General features: G+C 26.6%; 5 protein-coding genes across 7 annotated transcripts; 4 read left to right on the top strand and 1 right to left on the bottom strand.

Annotated features, from left to right (window-relative positions):
* Nucleotides 1-786: 786 nt before the first annotated feature.
* OCT59_004845 (uncharacterized protein) lies at nt 787-1,628 on the top strand (the record flags this gene model as incomplete). Its single annotated transcript, XM_066137977.1, has 3 exons — nt 787-1,152; nt 1,227-1,404; nt 1,492-1,628. The coding sequence occupies 3 exons, from the start codon at nt 787-789 to the stop codon at nt 1,626-1,628; spliced, it is 681 nt and encodes a 226-aa protein (XP_065997167.1).
* A 521-nt stretch (nt 1,629-2,149) lies between these two features.
* Nucleotides 2,150-3,754, bottom strand: OCT59_004844 (uncharacterized protein; the record flags this gene model as incomplete). Its single annotated transcript, XM_025321694.2, has 1 exon — nt 2,150-3,754. One exon carries the CDS (start codon nt 3,752-3,754, stop codon nt 2,150-2,152), a length of 1,605 nt encoding a protein of 534 aa, XP_025168156.1.
* A 470-nt stretch (nt 3,755-4,224) lies between these two features.
* Nucleotides 4,225-5,144, top strand: OCT59_004843 (uncharacterized protein; the record flags this gene model as incomplete). 3 transcript variants are annotated; one of them, XM_066137976.1, is made up of 6 exons in its annotated part: nt 4,225-4,282; nt 4,361-4,438; nt 4,578-4,702; nt 4,793-4,881; nt 4,960-5,032; nt 5,121-5,144. In XM_066137976.1, 6 exons carry the CDS (start codon nt 4,225-4,227, stop codon nt 5,142-5,144), a joined length of 447 nt encoding a protein of 148 aa, XP_065997166.1. The 3 variants fall into 3 exon arrangements, with proteins under 3 accessions (XP_065997166.1, XP_065997165.1, XP_065997164.1); XM_066137975.1 differs by lacking the exon at nt 5,121-5,144 and adding an exon at nt 5,106-5,117; XM_066137974.1 differs by lacking the exon at nt 5,121-5,144 and having other exon boundaries at nt 4,974-4,977.
* Nucleotides 5,145-10,300: 5,156 nt separating this feature from the next.
* Nucleotides 10,301-11,068, top strand: OCT59_004842 (uncharacterized protein). The gene has a single exon (XM_025332720.2). The coding sequence runs from the start codon at nt 10,396-10,398 to the stop codon at nt 10,741-10,743; it is 348 nt and encodes a 115-aa protein (XP_025168154.1). The 5' UTR covers nt 10,301-10,395; the 3' UTR covers nt 10,744-11,068.
* Nucleotides 11,069-18,120: 7,052 nt separating this feature from the next.
* On the top strand, nt 18,121-18,456 carry OCT59_004841 (uncharacterized protein; the record flags this gene model as incomplete). The annotated part of the gene is made up of 1 exon (XM_025311804.1): nt 18,121-18,456. The coding sequence occupies one exon, from the start codon at nt 18,121-18,123 to the stop codon at nt 18,454-18,456; it is 336 nt and encodes a 111-aa protein (XP_025168153.1).
* Between the last annotated feature and the right edge of the window lie 3,098 nt (nt 18,457-21,554).

The following is a 21,554-nucleotide window of genomic DNA, read 5'->3' as shown; positions in this document are numbered from 1 at the left end:
CTGGGTGACTTATCAGATAATTTAAAACCAAAACTTCCGATCGATTACAAAAAGGCTATTACTGACTATCTTAGAGAAATCGGAATGGTATGAATTATACTGTAATTCCAATATTATTTCAATTTTAATTTTAAATTTCTACTTATTTTAATAATAATTTTTAGGTCATTAAAGGACTATTGAATGCCGTTGGGGTGGAATTGACTACTTTGAAGATGTATTGTTAGTACTTACAATTCCTGCAGAATATTCAGGTTATTATAAGACAATGTGTATATAATGCGGACCTCATTAAAGATAGAGATTCAGAAAAACTGCAATTTACTACAGAATGTAAGTAGATTTTAGAAATAAGACCTTAATTAATTTAATGTGATTGATTTTTCTTTATTTACAGCTAAAGCTACTGCATTATATTGTGTGAAACATTGTTTTAAACGTGAAACAGGAGGCAAGTTTTCATTATTAATTATTTTTAATTTAAAGAATATTCAAATAATGTTCATTCATAATTTTTAGAGACATTTATGTTTGTTGACTGCGGTAAATATACTACAGATTTGACTATTCGTAAGTTAGATAGAAATAATCCATTGCATATAGATAAAGTTACAACATACAATAAAGACTTCTGTGGAAGTAAATTGATTAATGAAGAATTTATTAAATTTTTACGTGAAAGACTTGGAACTTGTGCCATAGATCTATTGAAAGAAAATAATTATAATAAACTACAATACATGGTCAAAAATTTCCATCAATATATAACAAGTCATTTTACAGACGATGATAAGAAGTTTCAGTATGGATATAGAAATCGAACCAACTTTACTACAGTATGTCAGTGAAGAAACTAGAGAGATTATGGAATATAATGAATTGATCATTAACATTAAATATGATGATATAAAAAAAATGTTTGATACTCTTATTGATAGAATTATTCGTTTGATACATATACAACTTTTGAACGATAAAGAAAATTGTTCTGCAATATTTTTAACTGGGGATTTTTGTGTAAACAAATATTTACAAAATAGAATAAAAGAAGAATTTAGTCACCAAGTGAATAATATTTCAGTTCCTGTTCATCCAGAAGCAGTAATTTCACGTGGAGCTGTAATTTATGGATTATCCATAATATCTTCAAAAGTCCTTAAATATACTTATATAACCGGAGAAGCGGTGATGATATCACTCATAATGAAAAAAATTGTAAATTCAAGACTTTGGTTGAACGAGACACTAAAATTACACCTGAACAAACTTTTTCCTTTAATTTTGAACCTGAATCTAATCAGGCACGTGGAAGTTTTGCAATTTACTATACACGAAAGTACAATATAGAGTACTGTGATGAACTAGGAACGAAACTACTTGGGATATTAAATATTGATCTTTTAGGTAAATCTCAATTATTTAAATAATATATTTAATAGAAATTATATAAATTATAATAATTATAATTAACTTTTTTGTAATCGTTATTAGACTCTGTACATCTCGATAATGGAAGTATTAATTTCGAGCTAACCTTTGGTCAATATGAAATTATTGCTTCTGCAAGGAATGAAAATGGACAAGAGCATATGACCACTTTTTGTTACCCAGCAGATTATGATTTTTGATTTTGTAAATAAATTAATTATTTCATATTTGGCCATAAGATAATTTTTATTATAAATAAGTTTACGATTAGAATAGTACTTTTAATTAGTTTATCAAACGTTTTAGTTATACTTATGAAAGAAATCTGAAATTCATGAAATGATAGTTCCTCTTAAACTATCACAGTTTAAACAATAGAGATCTAAAAGCTGTGAAAATTATATAAGTTGGTAAGCAGAATTAGTGTTCACACCTTTAAATTTAATATAAAATATCAAAAAAATTTAATGTATACTGTACACACATATATATAATATATATTTATTATAGCGTGATATAATTATATCGTATGTTTATTTTTGTATTTCCAAGAATATATATTGATTAGAAATATCTTTAAATTTATTTCACTGTTTATATACAATGTCCTAAATTACATAATTTTCAATATATATAAAGAAAAAAATCAATAATTTATAAATAAATATAATATTTACTCCTTAACAGATAACCCAATTATGGTTATCGAAAATTTTACTTCCTATGATAAACGCTTCGATCTTGGAATAATTTGCGCTTTTATAAAAATTCTATCACTCAATTTATCACCAGTAAATATGCCGATGCAAGGAAATCCACAAATTTCTACTTCCAATTTTTTAGATTCATCATTTCCAAAAGCTCCTTTCATGAGATGCGGTTCCAAAGCTTGACCGGCATCGAAAAATTTATAGGTTGGTACAGAAGCTTGTGTTTTAAAACTAAAATAAAAAATATTAATAACTTTATGAGTTATTTGAATAGCTTGATCATCCATTTCACTTTTAGTTTCTTCATCTACAATTTTTCTATATTTATTCATCTTATACAACAATTTACTTGCTGTGCTTTTGATTAAAGAGTGATCACTTGGAAAGCCACGATGACTAAGAGCTGAATAAACATTCTGCCGAATTTTGATTGGTGTAATCTTAGTGGTATCGTCTTCTCCCTTCAAATTTTTTTCAAATAATATTATCTGATTAATTAAGGTTTCGGTAGTATTTACGATATCCCTCTCAAGAGTCATCTCTTGATTTTTAGAAAAGCCATTTAAATATTTTTCAACTTCTTCTATAATTTTGGCAATTGTAATCCTTTGAAGTAAAAATCCCAAAACAAGGCTTGCTCGCGAACTAGGACAATTTACTTCGCATTTAAAAGCTCTTAAAAGAGAATTTGCCTCATTGTTATTTATCTTATAATCACTTCCTTGAACCATTGTGAAATCTGTAAGCATATCTTGTAAATCTGTAATGTCTTGAATCAATTTTTTTGAATTATGCGACTCATCATCGTTCCAAAATACATTTGTTAAATTATCAAGAGCTGCCTGTTGTTTCGAATTTTCTTTTATTAATTCTTTTACTTGAGTTTTTAAATTCTCGTTTTCTCTTTTCTTAAGTTCTTGAGTATCTCGCGACTCATCTTCAAGACTTACTGAATTACCAATTTGTGATTTATTATCGGCTAAACCAACTATTTGATTTTCCAAACTTTTATTTTCACTTAAAATTAATTCTTGATTTTCATCTTTCATCTTATTATTAAGGGGTACTTGTTGTAATTCTTTTGCTTCTTTTATTTTTCTTGAAAATGATTGAAAGGATTTTATCCTAGATAAAATCATCGCTCTTAACTCTTTTTTTTGAAATAATGAACAACGGCTTAATTGTTCCGAAACCGCATAAGAATTATTCTTTAATCCATGGTTTTCCAATTCTTTCCAAACATTATGAACTAAATTTTGTCTAAAAGTTTGACTACTTAAAAAACGATAACCTTTGTAATCATCTAACATTTTAGAATAATTATTATCGTTTTCTTTTGAAATATTTAACTCCTTGATAATTTGAATTAAATTATCAGTTTCTTCCCTTAATTCTTTTGAAAATTGTGCACTATTTCGTACTGGAATAATATCCCAAACAAGAATAAATAAACAAATATAATTCTCAACTGTTTCCAAGGAAGCGAACCACATAAATAATTGCCAGTTATTATCACTAACTGTATCTAAAGAATATTCATTTTTAACGCGGGTTTTAATAAATTCTTGATTTTGCTTTTCACTCCTTCGTTTTAAAGGTGTTTGGCTTGACGCCATAATTTTTAAATTAGTTGTGGATTAAAACAATAAACGTAATTTTTTTAAAAAATTTTTTTTATATATAATAAATAGGGGTACTATGTGGTACGTTACATTATATTACGTTACGTAACTTCTAATGTTCGGCTGACATGTGATTACGCAAATCCGCCGATATATTAGTATGATTTTTATCAAGCCAAACTTCTTTTAAGATAAAATCCAATAAATATAATATTGATAATATTGAATATATATAGTATAAAAGAAAAAAAAAATTCAAAACATCAAACAATAACTTCGAAATATTTACGATCATTAAACTTGAATAAATTTTTATTTTAATTTTTATTTTATTAAGAAATACTCACTTTCTAATAAAAATGACCTTGTATAGTCCTTCGTTACACTTTGGACTAAAAATGATTTATTTTTTAAAAATTCTTAAATTCTTCACGAAAAGTTATAGAAAAAAAAAGTTAATGAGAATGGATGATATTAGAATTCTTGTCGCAATAGATTTTGAGACTATATACTCTGGAAACGGTAATTATGTATTAATTGGCGTAATCAATTTTTAACTAAAATAAAATTCTTATGAAATTCAACTCTTTGATGACACAGTAATTAGACCAAGATCTGAAGGTGTCTCAAAAGCATCTACAGCACTTCAATATGATGAAGGGCATAAAAAAATCACCAGTTGGAGAATTTAGTTTTAGAGGAAGAATCTGGTGAAATATTAGATGATACAGAACATCCACGTCCTGTTGAATTATTTAAGTTACATCAAGAAAGAAAGGATAACCTTGGTTACCGCCTCAATTATATTATTCAAAAGCTGTTGAAGTTTATTTAGCTCAAATGAGGAAATTAATTCAAGAAACTCTAAAAAAAAAAGGACGATGCCCTACTGTTAAGTTTCCTCAACAAGTCGATTTTGTATTAACAATTTCTGCCGAATGGGTACGTGATAATTAAATCATTTATTTTTTTTATTTTATTTCATTTTTTTATTTTGATAAAATACTTAGTTTGTTTATATCATATTCGTAGCCTCCATACACAACTAAAGTCATGAGAGAATGTGCATACAAAACAGGCTTTGAATTCACAAGTCACAACGAATTTACAACTGAGCGTATGTGAGTATGCCATTAAATTAATTATCCTGATCGTTATATTTATTTTATATACTTTCCTCAAGATCATAACCATTACAGTATATTCGTTTCAGCTGAAGCTGCAGCATTTCATTGTCTTAGCGTCATGAGAAACAAAACTTACAACCTTATGGTATATTTTCTTTTCTAATATCATTCAATAATATTTTAAGTTAACTGAAATTAATATCATTTTTAAAAAAAAGATTCATTTTTAATAGCTGATTGCGGGGTGGTACTGTTGATTTAACTTTACGAAAACTTCTTCTGGAAAATAAATTAAGTGAAGTTACTGATTCGTATTGGTGATGTTCGTAGATTAAGAATTTTTACATTGGCTTGGAAGAAAAGTCGAATCTAAAGCTTTAGCAAAAATTAAAAACAGATGATTATGGACAAATGCAACATTATTACAAAGATTTTTTTGCACCCGTATATAGAAAATAAAAAGACTATAAACTTTATAATAAATCTACAACTATATTGTCCTAGTTTATCACAATATGTCGCTGATGAAATCAAAAAACAAACAGAAGAAGTGGATTTATATTAAAAGTTGATCATGGAACTGTTAAAGAAATGTTCGATCCCGTGATTGATCGAAATATAAATTTAATTGATGATCAGTTAAAAAATTTTTCGAAAAAATGCTCAGCGGATTAAGTCTCCTTATTTATTTGAACCATTTGAACATCAAGTTCCTATCATCGCTGCTGTGCCAACTTTATCTATGGCAGCAATAGTTCGTGGTGCCATTACATATGGATTTAATATTGATATTGTACATGATCGAATATTAAAATGGACACACGGAATTGAAGTTTGTCGCTCATAGGTAAGTTTCTTTTTTTCTTTTGTGTAATAATAAAATTTTAACAAATTAATGAAACTACGAACATTTATTTTCAGGTTGCTGATGATAAAAAAAAAGGATGGAATGTAATCTTTATTTTCATGAATTTGCAAAACGTGGTAGAAATGTTCAAGTAAATTAAAAATTTCGGGAGATGTTTATCCAATAAGACCGAACCAAAATATTAGCGTTCAAAATTGATGCAAAATACTGTGGATGATCGATATGAGATTACCAAAAATCATTATCCGAAATCACGTGTAACCCGGCAAATTAGATCCAAATATATATCACGATATTATTTATTATTTAAGCTTTCTTTTCTATCAAGAATACAAAATTGTTTTTAAAACAATGGCTATGATTTAAAATATTACGGAGCTAGAGGTATTAAGTAATTCAAAATTTGCCGAATATATAAAAACTTGTATAAATAAAAAATTGGCAACCCGATATCTGTAAATCGTTAAGTGAAATACTTATGAGGTCTTACTTCTCATATCGAAATTTGCTTTGATTTAACTAACCTGTTTAACAAACTTTTTTTAGTAAATCTGATCAGTATTGTGATTATTGTTCATTTTATATAGTATATACAAGTTAATTAGTTATAATTTATAAATAATAAATAAAAAAAATTATATAGATTTGTACAGTCAACTCTTAATATAACGAAGTTGGCGTCCGGGTTGATCAGGCCTTCGTTATAGGAATATTCGTTAATATGATGGGAAAATCTGGTATAACCCGGAAAAATTTTGTATATTATGGTATATTGTCGTATAATAATTGTATCTTATAATGCAAAAACGCAAGTTACACAAAATATCTTCGTTATATTGAAAAAAAATTCGTTATAAAAGAAAATTCGTTGTTAAAAGGGGCATTTTTCATATACGGTTTATAAAATTTACTTCGTTAAACGGTATACGGCATTTAATTAGTAAAATTCGGTATAATGAGATTTTTTTCATATGTTAAAATCTGTATCATACTGAAGATCCGTTATATTGTAAAATTCGTTATATCAAAATTCGTTATAAGAAGAGTTGACTGTATATATAAAAATTTCAGAAATCAGAATTTTTAGAATATGAAAACTGAAAATTATATTTTGTAATGAAGAAGTTTATCGATGAAAAATGTTCGACAGTATTATTAATTAGTTACCACGTAAAAGAATAGTCGCTTTGTAAAAAAAAAATGAATATATAACGATAATATATTTTTCGTCCCATGATAATAAAAGTTCTTTATATATGGTATGAAATGTTCTTAAAACGTAATCCTCTTTGAATCGATTTGTATGATTTTGATATCAATATAATAAATGATAGGTCGTTAAGATAAAAGTAGTCCATTTCTTAAAATTACGTCCTTGGAGTATATGAATCCAATTCGGCGACGCTATCGTCACCTTCATATAATCTAATTTTTGTCAGCCTTATGCTGAACATTCATTTAGATATTTTGTAGTCGTAGACTTATTTATTTTCCAAGTTAAACATCATTTTTGGTTTTATTTTTTAAATAGGGTTAAATTAGGCTCTTTAATAAAGTGGTTCATGATGTTACAAATTGCAAAATCCAATTAATGAATTCAAAGTTAAATATGAAATACAATTACGAAAAAAACTTATAAATTTTTAAGTTATTTTATCAATATAATAATATTAAATTTCAAATGTAAATAAATTCGTAGTTCATATCATCGCAATTAAGCATAATTTCTTATTTTAAAAAACGACGACAAAACAGTCATTAAATGACTTATTTTTTTTTCAAATAATATAAAGATATAACTGACGCTTTATTAAAAAAATTGATTTAAGTTATAAGAATCAGGACATTTTTAGATAAACAAACGAATTTATTAAATAATATATACTACATTGTAAATCTGTAACGTAAAATAAAGAAAAATATACTATTTTACTAATAAATAAAAAAGAAAAAAAATTTAATATATCTGCACGAAAATAGTCCATTGGCGTTGGCGTAAAGGTAAGTAAGTATACAAACTTTCGTTAACATGTTGGAGCGAATACAACAATTGCCGCCGTAGACGTCATAACAATAATGATATCCGTATTCCGTATGAGCACTTAAATGACTGTCGATTTATTGCTAAATTTACCATCTCCCTTATAAAAATTTATTCTGTTTTTTATTCCATGTTATTTCCGTAAATGTATCATGTTCACGGAATTTATATTCTCAAAACAAGGAAATTAACGGAATTTTTATAGAAATTACGGATAAAATTGTTTTACGAGGATTCTATACATAATACATTTATATTTTAATATTATACATTGGAATATGATTCCCTATTTTTAATGACAAATTATAATATATAATTACTTTTAATTTTCTTATAGGATGGATATATTAAGCGCTAAAAATTATAATTGATAAAAATAATCTAGTTGAAAGTAAAACCAAAAGTGATGTTATTGGCACATGCTGCTTCAACCTAAAATATAAATTATTGTATATTATGAATAATTTCTTCTTTTCTTTTCTTTTCTTTTCTTTTTATATATGTAACATGCTTATTTATAGAATATTTTTAATTAGCAGAATCTTAAATAAATTACAGTATCAAAAATAAAATTAGAAAAAAAAGAATTACTAAAAAGAAAAAATGATCGAATAAAAATTACAGCAAACAGAAGAACGAAACCCCCTAAGTTGCATATCCTTCAAATATTCTATTTCTAAAACAATTAAAATTGAGACCCTTTCTTCTATTTCTCCTTATATTCTTAGTTACAAAATATCAAATATTTTGCAAAATAATGTTAAGTAATCTCGGCAAGAAAAACTTATAGAAATTCATGGAAATATTACAAATTTTTTAAGGTTAGAAATAAAATAATAAATTTATTTGTGTATATTACTCCAAAGAGAATAAATTTTAAAATTTAGAGATGCGATCCGGATAGCCGTAGATAATCAAAATTATAACTACCCGTATATCCTATTATTGTTTCTAGTGCATAATAGCGATAACGGATCTGTGACAGGTGATGCAATCAGAAAATCATCCGTTATGGTTTTATGGTTTCGGATCAACTATTAAAATTAAGATTTGTCTTCTTTTTGAATGTAATTTTATTCTTTTGGTGATAATGAAACATTAATTTTTTTTTGTATTGTCAAGTTTCGCTTGATTGGATGATTACGTGATATTACATAAGTGTGCAAGTGATATAGTCCCTTTCTTATTCAATGTTAACTCATTCATTTTAATTGATGAATGAAATTCTTGAACGATAAAATTTGACTAAGTTACAAATTCTAAGCCGTATTCGTCATAACTAAGCAAATCCAGATACAATGAATTAAAAATTTATACATATAGGATTATTCTTTTTCTTTTTTTTTAAAAAAAAAATAAATAAATAAATAACCTTTACATAAATTTGCATAAGATTTCGAATCACACTCAAAAATTTTTACGGATTATACAATTTGGGAAAAGCGTAAACTTTGTTTTTTACCGAAATTGTGTCACTTAGTAAATTTTTAATAATCGACCAAAATTATATCTACCGATAAAAGCCGAATTTCCTAATATAGAATTATTATTAAAATATGTGCTACAGGAATACTACCTAGTAAGGACTTACCCCATATACCCCATAAACAAATAAATGAATAAGGTAAAAAAAAAAAATTTTAACGCCACACTAATAAAAATCCTGAAAATTGTTCATTGTAAAATTTCCTAAAAGAGAAATATGTTTTTACTAACCAACTGTCGAAACTTATTTGTTACACGTTCCCAGTCGTTCCCTAACAATTTAAGGTCATAAATCTTATGAAATTTAAAATACATAATTTAAAATATTATGATGGCTACTAAATATTGAAAATTTCTTGATTTTAACCATTTGAATAATAAAAAATGCTAATCATACAACATTTATTCGAAATTTATACTAAAAAATAATATAAAATTCAAACAAATTCTAAACAAATATCCTATGATTAACCCATTTTGGCACAAATTTAGCACAAACTTTTTTTATAGGATGCAGTCAGTCACCGTCAATCCGGCTTCCTCAACAATAATAACAGATTTCATCCAATCAAAATTATTAATAGCGTAAATCTCGTAATTTTTTGGAGGCAACCGTAGATAACAATAATAAGAACTTAAAAAAATTGCAACCGCCCCATCCCATCCGATAAATACCCAGTAGCAAACATATTGAAATCTTTTTTTTACATATGTATGTAACATGTTTACGTTATAAAATAATAATAAAATCTTAAATAGTTCATGAAAATTTTAAAAGAATTTCCAAAAAAAATATCATGAATAAAGTTATTGTAACGTTGTAACGAATATTGATTATTTGGCGTGAAAAAATAAAGATTTTTATGGATCATTAAATTCCGTACTAACTCCGTCAATACAACAAACAAAGAAACTTTACCAATTTGAGATTATCTAATACTTTTCATTCTATTACATCATTCTTTTTTTTCGAATTCATTATAAATAGCGTGCTCAATTCCCTAACTTTACGCTCAGTTATTTCACGATAACTTCAAATAAATAACTTTTATTTTCAAACAATTCCAAATTTCACGATAATTCAAGAAAACTTCCAAACAATTCTAAAATCATCATGAAATTCTTTACCTTATTACTTGCTCTCGCGATCGTAGCTTTCAGCACATTCGTTGCTGCTACGCCAGCTAAACAGGAAAAAGGCAGTGATCATATTAGTAGAGTCCCGTCAGCTATCGATAATCAAAAAAGAGACGGTGCATCAACTTCTAATTGGAAAAGAGGCGACGACATTAGTAGAGTAGGAGAAACTAAAGATAATAAAGATAATAAGAATAAAAGATCTTTGACGGAAAGACAGGCTAAGTGCCCATACGGATATCATTGGTGTAATGATATATACGGCGGTTGTTGCCCGAATAATACAATTTGCGCAGTTAATTATAAATGCATTGTACATTGCTAAATAAAGTTTTGTGCACCCACCTTTGGTTAACGTTAACACCAAAGGTCTATTTTTGCGTAGGAATGTTCTCTATAATTGTTAGAATAATGTTTGATTTTTATTTGAGTATTTAATTATTATTATTTTTAGTATTACTTAACAGTTAAGAATTTTTGCTTTTTCATGTAATTAGTCAAATTGTTCATATGTATTATTTAAATAAATAAATTCGTTTATCTTATTATTTTTCTTATACGATGAATTAAAAATGCCCTGATTCTTTGTAACTTTTTATTTTTTTTTTAATAAAATAAACCGATATATAATTGACGCTTTATTGAAAAACTAATTTAAGTGCAAGTAGGGATTAAAATATTTCCGTCTGTAGCTGTAATGAGATTTTATTGCATAATGCGCATATATTTTTGTAAAAAAATTCGAATCAATAAGTCATAACGGCAGTTTTAGTCGATGAATTTAGTGCTCCTACCGGGTCGAGTTTGGAGAATATATCCGACTCGACCCGGCAAAAATAGAAATGATCCGATTTTAACCCGACCCAAGTATATTTAATTCGAATAACCCGGGTTAGACCCGAAATTTTAGTAATTTTCATTGGATAATATTAGTAATATATCAAAAATATTTTTTCAAATATAATTTTTTCAGGTAATTGATCTACAAGATGGCACACAACTTTTTATTATTAAAATAAAACTAAGCACGAATTTATCAATTCCTGTTTATTTATTGCTTTATATTTGAACTATAAAATCGAAATTGTGTCACTTGCTTTAACAGAAAGTTGACTATATTTTATGTCTGCTAGGACTTTAAACACATGCATGCTCTAATTGTATCTGCTTTAAAACTACATTTTTTTGCAGCTATCAAATCGGTTCCACCGGAAAATACTCTTTCTACTGGAACGCTGGTTGCTTTATTAATCATCAAAATCAACTTATGTAATGTTAATAATTAATAATAATAATTCATACACATACCTGTAATTGCAAGGTGTCTCTAGCAATTTTCGCTAAGTGAGGATATACCTGATACTACCTCATTCATCTAACAAAATTATATAAACATAATCAATATTAACGCGTAATCAATATGTGATCAGTGATTTTAATGATCATCCGGGTCTAATTCGGGTCAAAACCCGAGTTAAGGAAATGAATAACCTGACCCGACGGGACGGGTCATGCGGGTCACGGGTTATTAAATTGTTAGTACCGACCCGATTTAAAATTCACTCGGGTTGAATTATCTTAGACCCGAATTTTGCGGAGCACTACATGAATTTAGTAAAATTTATACATTGCGCTTTCAAATTTTATTAATAAAAATCTGTATTCACATTGAGTAAATGGCGTCTGATGAATATATTTTTCTTAAAAAAAAAATAAATGAATCACTTGCATACACTTGCATAAAATTCATTTTAAATCCATTGTTGTTTTCTTTATTATTATTTGATTTCAACGATACAGTTTAATAAGCAAAAATTAAAATATTATTATTATCGAACATTTATTTTTATGCAATTAGATCAATTAACTTATTATATGTTGTAATAAGACTCAATTTTCTTTTTAATAATTCTATTTTTTCTAATTTTATTTTGTGATACTGTAATTTTAAGATTTGTTGTTAAAAAACAATTCTATAAATAAACATCACATAAAAAAAGAAAAAAATATATAATATACAATAATACATTTTACAAGCTTGAAGCGGTAATCACTTTTGGTTTTTAAATAGGGTTAATGGTAATTTTAAGTGCTTAATTATTTTATGCTAATAATAATGTAATTAAAAATAGTAAATTTAAGAGTATAGGCATTGAAATATAAATGTATAAGGATTTTCAAAAAGTAATTGATGGCGTAAAAAACAACAACAATAATAAATAATTAGGTCCATCATTTCCTATTTTATAAAACGTTTCACGACGATCAAGTGATCTCTTTATTATTAAGATATTTTTATCGATTGTATTATTATATTTACAATTACATTAAATTTCAAATGTAAAATAAATAAATTCGAGATTCTAAAAACTAGTCGTTCGTTATTCATAAAAACGCAATTCATTTCCTGTACTGAAATAATCAATAAATTTCTTATTTCAAAAAAACGATAACAAAATAATTACTATTGTTTCATTATTATTAAATAGCCATTAAGTTTAATAAGCGTCAATTATGTATCCGTTCATTTTATCTTTATATTATAATATTAATTGAAAAATAGTAAAAGTTACAAAGAATCATTTTTTTTTACACAACGAATTAAAAATGCCTAAGATAAACTAATTTATTTATTTAATAATAAATATGATATCATTATATTATAAATCTGTAAACAAATAAAAAAAGAATTTAAATAATATAATGAAAAAGTAAAAATTCTTAAGTGATACTAATAATAATAATTAGAATAGTTCAACACTATTCTTTCAAATATAGAGTCCATTTCTATACAAAAATAGACCGTTGGCGTTGGCGTTAGTTAGGTACACTACAAACTAGCTTCGTTAACGCACGTATTAGAAGATGAGCAAACTGAAAAATTCGGGCAACAACCGCCGTAGATGTCATAACAATAATGATATCAGTATGGACATTTAAAAGACTCCATTGGACCGTCTTTTTTCCAACTATTTTATTATTTTTGACTGCTTTGCTAAATTTACCATCTCTTATAAAAAATTTATTCCATTTTTTATTCCATGTTATTTCCGTAAATGTATTATCATATTCACAGAATTTATAGTCTCAAAACAAGGAAATTAATGGAGTTTTTATAGAAATTACAGATAAAAATTTTTTACGAAAATTCTATTATACATTTATATTTTAATGTTATACATTGAAATATCCCTATTTTTAATGACAAATTATAATAATTATATATATATATAAGATATAGTTACTATTAATTTTTCTTATAGGATGGATATATTAAGCGCTCAAAATTATCATTAATAAAAATAATCTAGTTTAATCCTATTTAAAAGTAAAACCAAAAGAGATGTTATTAACACTTGTTACTTCAACCTAAAATATAAATTATTGTATATTATCATCGGGGAATTTTTAGGGAATAAATATCGATAATTATTGATCAACGAATTACAATAATTATCTGTGGTTAAATGCAGACAATTTACTATATTGATAATTATCAATAATAATCTCAAAATATTGATAATTATCGTAATTAATTATCATGTTAATTGACGATATTGATAATTATCATAATTAATCATCATGAGATAAATTTCGATAAAGTGATAATTATCGATATTCATCCCCTAAAAAAATTTCCCCCCAAAAAAATTAAAATACGATTATCAAGATCTTAGACTAGAATCGAACTAGTCAAAGCATAGACATGCTCTCCACCAGGATAAGATTTTAAAAAAATTCTGTTTGCTTAATCTTTTAAACACATAAGAGAAAGAAAAGAAACAGAAAAGAAGAGAAACACCTTAAAATATGGAAGAACTCTAGAGCTATGACCTCAAACACCAATCGGCAAACTCAGAGGGATGCTATGGCTGACCAGCCGGAAGACAGGGGCATATGCTATGGGTTTATCACGTTTCCAATAAACCAAGGTCGTCTACAGTCACATTACGTATATTATACTATACAATGGTCTAGAAAGTTCAACCATCTTCATTATACTGGTGACCAGATGTAAAACCTAGACATCACCAGAAATAACGGGCGTTTTTACTAATAAAACTGCAAAACAAACTCCTTTTGTACGAGAGAGATACCTCGTTACGCGTGACGACCAGATGTAAAACCTAGACATCGTCAGGAAATGGGCGTTTTTACTAATAAAACTGCAAAACAAACTCTTTTTGTACGAGAGAGATACCTCGGTATAAAAAAAATATATATATAATACGACGTTATAAAACAACATTATAAAAAAAAATTTGTTATGAAACGTTGTAAAAAACGTCGTTATAAAAAAAAGAGAGAGATATTAAAAAACGCGAGAGATATTATGAAAAAAAGAGAGAGATATTATAAAAAAAAAACGAGAGATATTATAAAGAAAATACGAAAGAGATATTAAAAAACGCGAGAGATATTATAAAAAAAGGAGGGAAGAGGGTACGAGTAACAAAAGTGGTGACTAGAGAGATATTAAAAACGCGAGAGATATTATAAAAAAAAAACGAGATATTATAAAGAAAATACGAGATATTATAAAGAAAAATATGAGAGAGATATTAAAAAACGCGAGGGATATTATAAAAAAAATGAGAATATCTCGTTATAAAAAAAAATTCCAAAATGTGGTTTATTTATAGAAAAAAATAATCAGTGGGTATACACAAAATTACGTAACTATTACAAAAAGTTATTCAACTCAGAGATGTATCGCGCAATTTATCAATATCAGTTGCGACTCTGTGACATCATGACTAATAATATTAATTATAGGAGTAAAATCAGTACAGTCTAACCTAATATTCGATATACCGATATACTATTAAAAACTTGATATACCGATAAAATTTTATTTTCAATATCGATATAACTTTGATATATTTATTCCAACCAATAATCGAAGGTTAGTAAGTTATTTAACAAAATAACGTCTGAAAGTTAGATTTATGATTATTTATCTCTAGAAACCGCTTCTATCTTTCTTTTTTGTACTTCGTATAATTCTTTACAATTTAATCAGTAAAAATTAATGAACTCCAGCCAACTTTTCGAATAAGAGCAAATTCTTCTAGTTTATGGCCTACCATTCTAAAATATCGTACGAATTATTGCACTTTTCTTATCTCTTTTTGTAAAAAAGGGATACGTGTACGTCGAAACGGTAAATTTCGAACGGTAAGTTTCGCGTTGCAAAACTTTGAATATTGTTTTATTATTTTTTTTAAGAAACGCATTTAGTTTAGGTAAGTTTCGCAACTATTTTAGTTGCGAAACTATATATTTTGGTTTTTTTATTTGATAGAAATGTTTTTAACGTTTCGTTTATTATTTTTTTTTTGCAGGTATCGATTATAAACGTTAGAGTTTTGAAACGGGTAAGTTTCGTTACGAAATTTATGAAACTTACCCTTTTTTGTTTTTTAAATGAAACACGTATTTACGTTTCTTTTTTTTATAATTTTTTTGTAGGTCCCAGATCGATCAGGGGGCACTTGAGATTAGAAACGGTAAGTTTCTTTGCGAAATTTACCGTTTCTTTTTTTTTTAATGTAAACGTTTATTAACGTTTATTCTTCTAATTTGTAGGCTTCATGATTTTAGGGTTCGAATACGAAACCTGAACTAATTTTTTTGTTTCATTAGGAATTGTTTATTTTCTCTTAGAGTCTAAGTTTGTAGGATTCTGGAGTTTCGGAAATGGAAAAACATCAGAGTAATTAATTTAAATAATGTATTTATTAATTATTATTGAATAAAACAACTAATTAATCTAACGACATTTAATATATTTAATAAATGAATAATTTAACGTTATCTAACAATAAAGTAACATAATACTATTTAACAATAAATAATTTAACGATTTTTAACTATAAGATAATTATCGTAATTTAATGATACTGATAATTATTGTCAATATAACCTAATTTATCCACATCGGTATATCTTGACGAGTCTGATATATATCAGTGACATTTTCATCGATATATATCCTCTTAAAAAATTTCCCGATGGAGTTTACTGTCCACAATCAATTAATCGACCTAATTACATAAAACGAATTTTTCAGTTTTCATTTTAATATTCAGTTACGAAATATCAAATATTTTGCAAAGTAATGATTTCGATAATTGTGATCTTATAATAAAAATGAGCAAGCAAATTAGAAATTCATGAAATATTAATTTTTTAAGGTTAGAAGTAAAATTATTTATTATTTGTGTATGTTATTCTAAAAGAGAATAAATTGTTAAAAATTTAGAGATGCGATCCGGATAGCCATAGATAATTCGTCATCCGTCATCCGTACTAGACAAAATTATACTACCCGTATATCCTATTATTATTTCTAATGTACATGTATAACGGATTATCCGACGGATTGATTCAGATTTACTCGTGACAGATGATGATGTCATCCGGACAATCATCCGTTGGCATAACTAAGCAAATTCAGAGTAAAATGAAATAAAATAGTAATGATTCAAATAAATACACAGAGGATTATTCTTTTTTCTTTTTTTTAAAAAAAATAAATAAATAAATAAATAAATAACCTTTACATACAGATTTCGAATCACACTCAAAAATTTTTACGGATTATAAATTATTGTTTTACCGAAATTGTGTTACTTAGATTTTTAAATAATCGACCAAAATTGTATCTACCCGAATTGCCTGATATTAAAATTGTGCTACAGAAATACTACCTAAGGACTTACCCCATGAGCAAATAATGAATGGGGTCAAAAAAAAAATAATTTTAACGCCACACAAATAAAAATCCCTATAACTGAGAATCTGAGATCTTTCTATGGAAAATTATTCATTGTAAAATTTCCTAAAATGAAAATATATTTTTAATCAACTTTCAAAAACTTAATTTGTTTTACGTTCTCTAAGAATTTAAAGGTCATAAAAATTAATTCAAAATATTATGATGGCTATTACATATTGAAATTCTCTTCATTTTAAACGCTTACTGTCACTTACCAGATCCTATGCAGTAATTCGGCTTCCTCAACAATAATAACAGATTTCATCCAATCAAAATTATTAATAGCATAAATCACGTAATTTTTTGGAGACAACAACAGATAACAATAATAACAGATAATTTTAAAAAAAATTGTCCACCATCCGATCGGCAAAATACATATGTAACATGTTTACGTTATAAAAATAATAAAATCTTGAAATAGTTCACGAAAATTTTAAAAGAATTTCCAAAGAGAAAAATCAAGATCACAATTAAAAATATCAGACAGTTGATCTAATTGTAAAGAATCAACGAATGTTCGATATTACTTGTCAACAATTAATAAAGCTGAATAAAGTTAGTTTTTTTTCTTATCGTCATCTATATCCATTTACGTTATCATTTTAATATATTATTGCAACGTTGTAAACCGAAATCTTGATTATTTGGCGTGAAAAAAATAAAGATTTTATAAATCATTAAATTCCGTAACTCCGTCAATACAACAAACAAAGAAACCTTGCCAATTGAGATTATCTAATAATTTTCATTCATTCTATTACATCATTCTTTTTTTTCGAATTCATTATAAATAGCATGCTCAATTCCCTAACTCTACACTCAGTTATTTCACGATAATTTCAAATAAATAACTTTTATTTTCAAACAATTCCAAATTTCACGATAATTCAAGAAACTTCCAAACAATCTAAAATCACCATGAAATTCTTTACCTTTTTTCTTGCTCTCGCGATCGTAGCTTTCAGTACATTCGTTGCTGCTACGCCAGCTAATCAGGAAAGAGGCGGTGATATTAGTAGAATCCCGTCGGCCAACGATAATCAGAAAAGAGATGATGTATCGACTTCTGATTGGAAAAGAGGCGACGACATTAGTAGAGTGGGAGCAACTAAAGATAATAAGAATAAAAGATCTTTGGTGGGAAGACAGTCTAAGTGCCCATACGGATACCATTGGTGTAATGATATATACGGCGGGTGTTGCCCGAATAATACAATTTGCACATCTAATAATAAATGCGCTTCAAGTTGTTAAACGAAGTTTTGTTCACCCACCTCTAGTTAACGTCAGCACCGATGGTCTATTTTGAGTAGGAATGTTCTCTATATTTGTTAGAATAATGTTTGATTTGGAGTATTCTATATATAATATATATATTAATTATTATTTTTAGTATTATTTAACAGTTAAGAATTTTTATTTTTTTTTCATGTAATTAGTCAAACCGTCGGTGTATATCAATATCATGTATGATATGTATTATTTAAATAAATAAATTCGTTTATCTTATTATTTTTCTTATACGATGAATTAAAAATGCCCTGATTCTTTGTAACTTTTTATTTTTTTTTTAAATAAAATAAACCGATATATAATTGACGCTTTATTAAAAGCTAATTTAAGTCATTTAATAGTTGTTTACCAATGAAACTGTAACTATTTCTTATCTTCAGTAGTACTGGGATTTATTATAATACAATTGATAAAATAACTTTTAAAAAAAAATTCATAAGTACTAGGTTGTTAACAACCGGACTTTTTTTCGTAATTATATTCCATATTTTAATTTTGAATTCATTATATTGATTAATTTTGTAATTTGTAAAAATCCTAATTAATAATATAATTATTACAACTGATTTGTTAAAATGGACAGTAATATGATCGTCAAAATAACTAAGTAATAAAAATCCTCCAAAAAAAACTAGGAAAAAACTGAAACAATAGTTAGATATTAATCATCGCACTAATTGTTGAATATAATGCAAATAAATTGTTGTTAACTATTTAACTAAAAATTGTAAAAATATTGCATAGTACGAAAAAAAGATTAAACAACTGTATCAATCAAGTAAGAGGTACTATAATGCATGCAATAATGTCTCATAACTCAATTTTCTTTTTAATAATTCTTTTTTTTTTCTAATTTTATTTTGTGATACTGTAATTTTAAGTTTTTGTTGTTAAAAAATAATTCTATAAATAAACATGTTACGTGTGTAAAAAAAAGAAAAAAAATAATATATAATAATCTGCTTGAAGCAACATCACTTTTGGTTTTACTTTTAAATAGGGTTACACTTAAATTTTTTTAATAATAATAATTTTAAGCGCTTAATTATTAATAATTGGTCATTAAAAATAGTAAATTTAAGAATATTCCAACATATACCTTAAATTTTCGCTTAATTACTAATAATTGGTCATTAAAAATAGTAAATTTAAGAATATTCCAACAATGTATATGAAATGTAAATGTATAGGATTATTGGATGTATATGTATGTATGGCGTAAATAACATAATAATAAATAATTAGGTCCATCATTTCCTATTTCATAAAAATTTTCAATGACGATCAAGTAATCTTTATTCATGTATAAGTTATTTTTTATCAATTGTATTGTTATATTTATTATCTTTACAATTACATTAAAGAATTTTTCTAACTATCACATCACCGGTGACTAAAAATATGATGATCGACCAGCATTAAAAAAATATAGTGCCGGTAAAAATTGATAATTCCGGCCAACGGTGATGATCACCTCCGGTGATTTGAAGTAAAAAACTACATTAAATTTCAAATGTAAATAAATCGAGATCCTAAAAATTAGTCGTTCGTTATTCATAAAAACGCAATTTGAGCACACTATTTATAATGAATGAGTTGAATAAATACCGAAAAAATGCACATAAAGAAAAATATGACATAATCTCAAATTGGTAACGAAGGGTCTCTTTGCTTGTTGCATTAAGTTACGGAATTTTATAATTTATAAAAACTTATTTTTCGCGCCAGATCATAGTTCGATTATCCTTTTTATTTTAACTTTATTCAGCTTCGTTAATTGTTAACAACTGTTACAGAACATTCAGTTGATTTTTACAATTGGATCAATTGTCTTCAATTTTTCTCTTTAGAAATTCTTTTGGAACTTTCGTGAACTATTTTAAAGATTTTATTATTAAAATTCATTCTCATTATTTAGTAACTTTATCATAAAATGCTTGTTGGCAGTTGTAAAGCATGATCAAAGTGAAATATTAGAGGACCCGATCAACAGAGATCGGCGCTCAATTACTACAGGATCAGAATTACATAATGCCGCTTGCGTTATCCGAAAAGGAAAGATCTACACGTTAATCAAATTCTGGGTCCTATTATAGGATTTTTCAAATGAAATATTTTAATTTTTAATCATATAGCATAAAAATATTGACCAAAATGTACTGTATGCGATTATTCAGAAAATCCGTAGGATGCAAATAAAGGAGTATAAGTCCATTTTGTAGAAAGTGTTACCGAAAGACACTTCACTGAGATGACAGAAAAGTTATATTACCTAAATCCATTTTACTGAAAGTATATCTTACTAAAATACACAGTTTGCTTAAACTGCTAACGGACATGTTTATTTCAAATATATATTATCACATTATTTACCACCATTAATTTTTGCAACCCGATTTTGGAACGACGCAATTTGGCATCTTGGATAAGAATCCAAGATTATTTGACAGTCGTATCTCAAGGTAAGGGTCAGGTAGTGCGAGTATGTCAGGACCTTTGTTGCCAATGTAACGCCTCTCAGGGCACTGATTTTGCGCAATTTCCAAAAGGATGTTCGCAAAACTTGGATTGTTTCAATCTCGTACAGGAGAACTAGGTTGAGTCTTTTATTAAAACGAAAAATATCTAAATATCTTTTAACCCTAAAGTAATAATATATACCTAAGGGGAATAATAAATTCCATAGTTAAGTTTATTATCCTTTCTTCTGGAAATTGTTTAGCTACCATCCGTGTATTCCGTTAGAGCATCCTCTTGTAAGATTAAAGTCCTGTAACCAATAGTAAAACTTTGAAATAATGCGTTGAGTGAAATACATTTAAAATGTATCCTAATAAAATTGCGGGGAACATTCCGTTTCTTCTGTTACTCCTTCTGCTGCTGCCATATATAGAATAGGATAGGGAAGTTGAGATTATTTTAAATGATAAAAAAACGTAATATCGATGACATTTCTTTATTGATTGCATTGGAGCATGTCAGATCGAAAACATTAAGTTTATTTTTTCGAGTTAATCAACCTATTTAATGACGTAGTAGTTTTAGCAATATTTATTTGT

This window comes from Rhizophagus irregularis, chromosome 13 (genome assembly GCF_026210795.1).
Source record: "Rhizophagus irregularis chromosome 13, complete sequence".
Lineage (NCBI taxonomy): Eukaryota > Fungi > Glomeromycota > Glomeromycetes > Glomerales > Glomeraceae > Rhizophagus > Rhizophagus irregularis.
Note: the sequence above shows the minus strand (reverse complement) of the source record. Positions and strands in the feature narration are given on the sequence as shown.

Bases quoted from the DNA above. Each gene is read 5' to 3' on its own strand.
- OCT59_004842 (XM_025332720.2), top strand. From the start codon at position 10,396: ATGAAATTCTTTACCTTATTACTTGCTCTCGCGATCGTAGCTTTCAGC.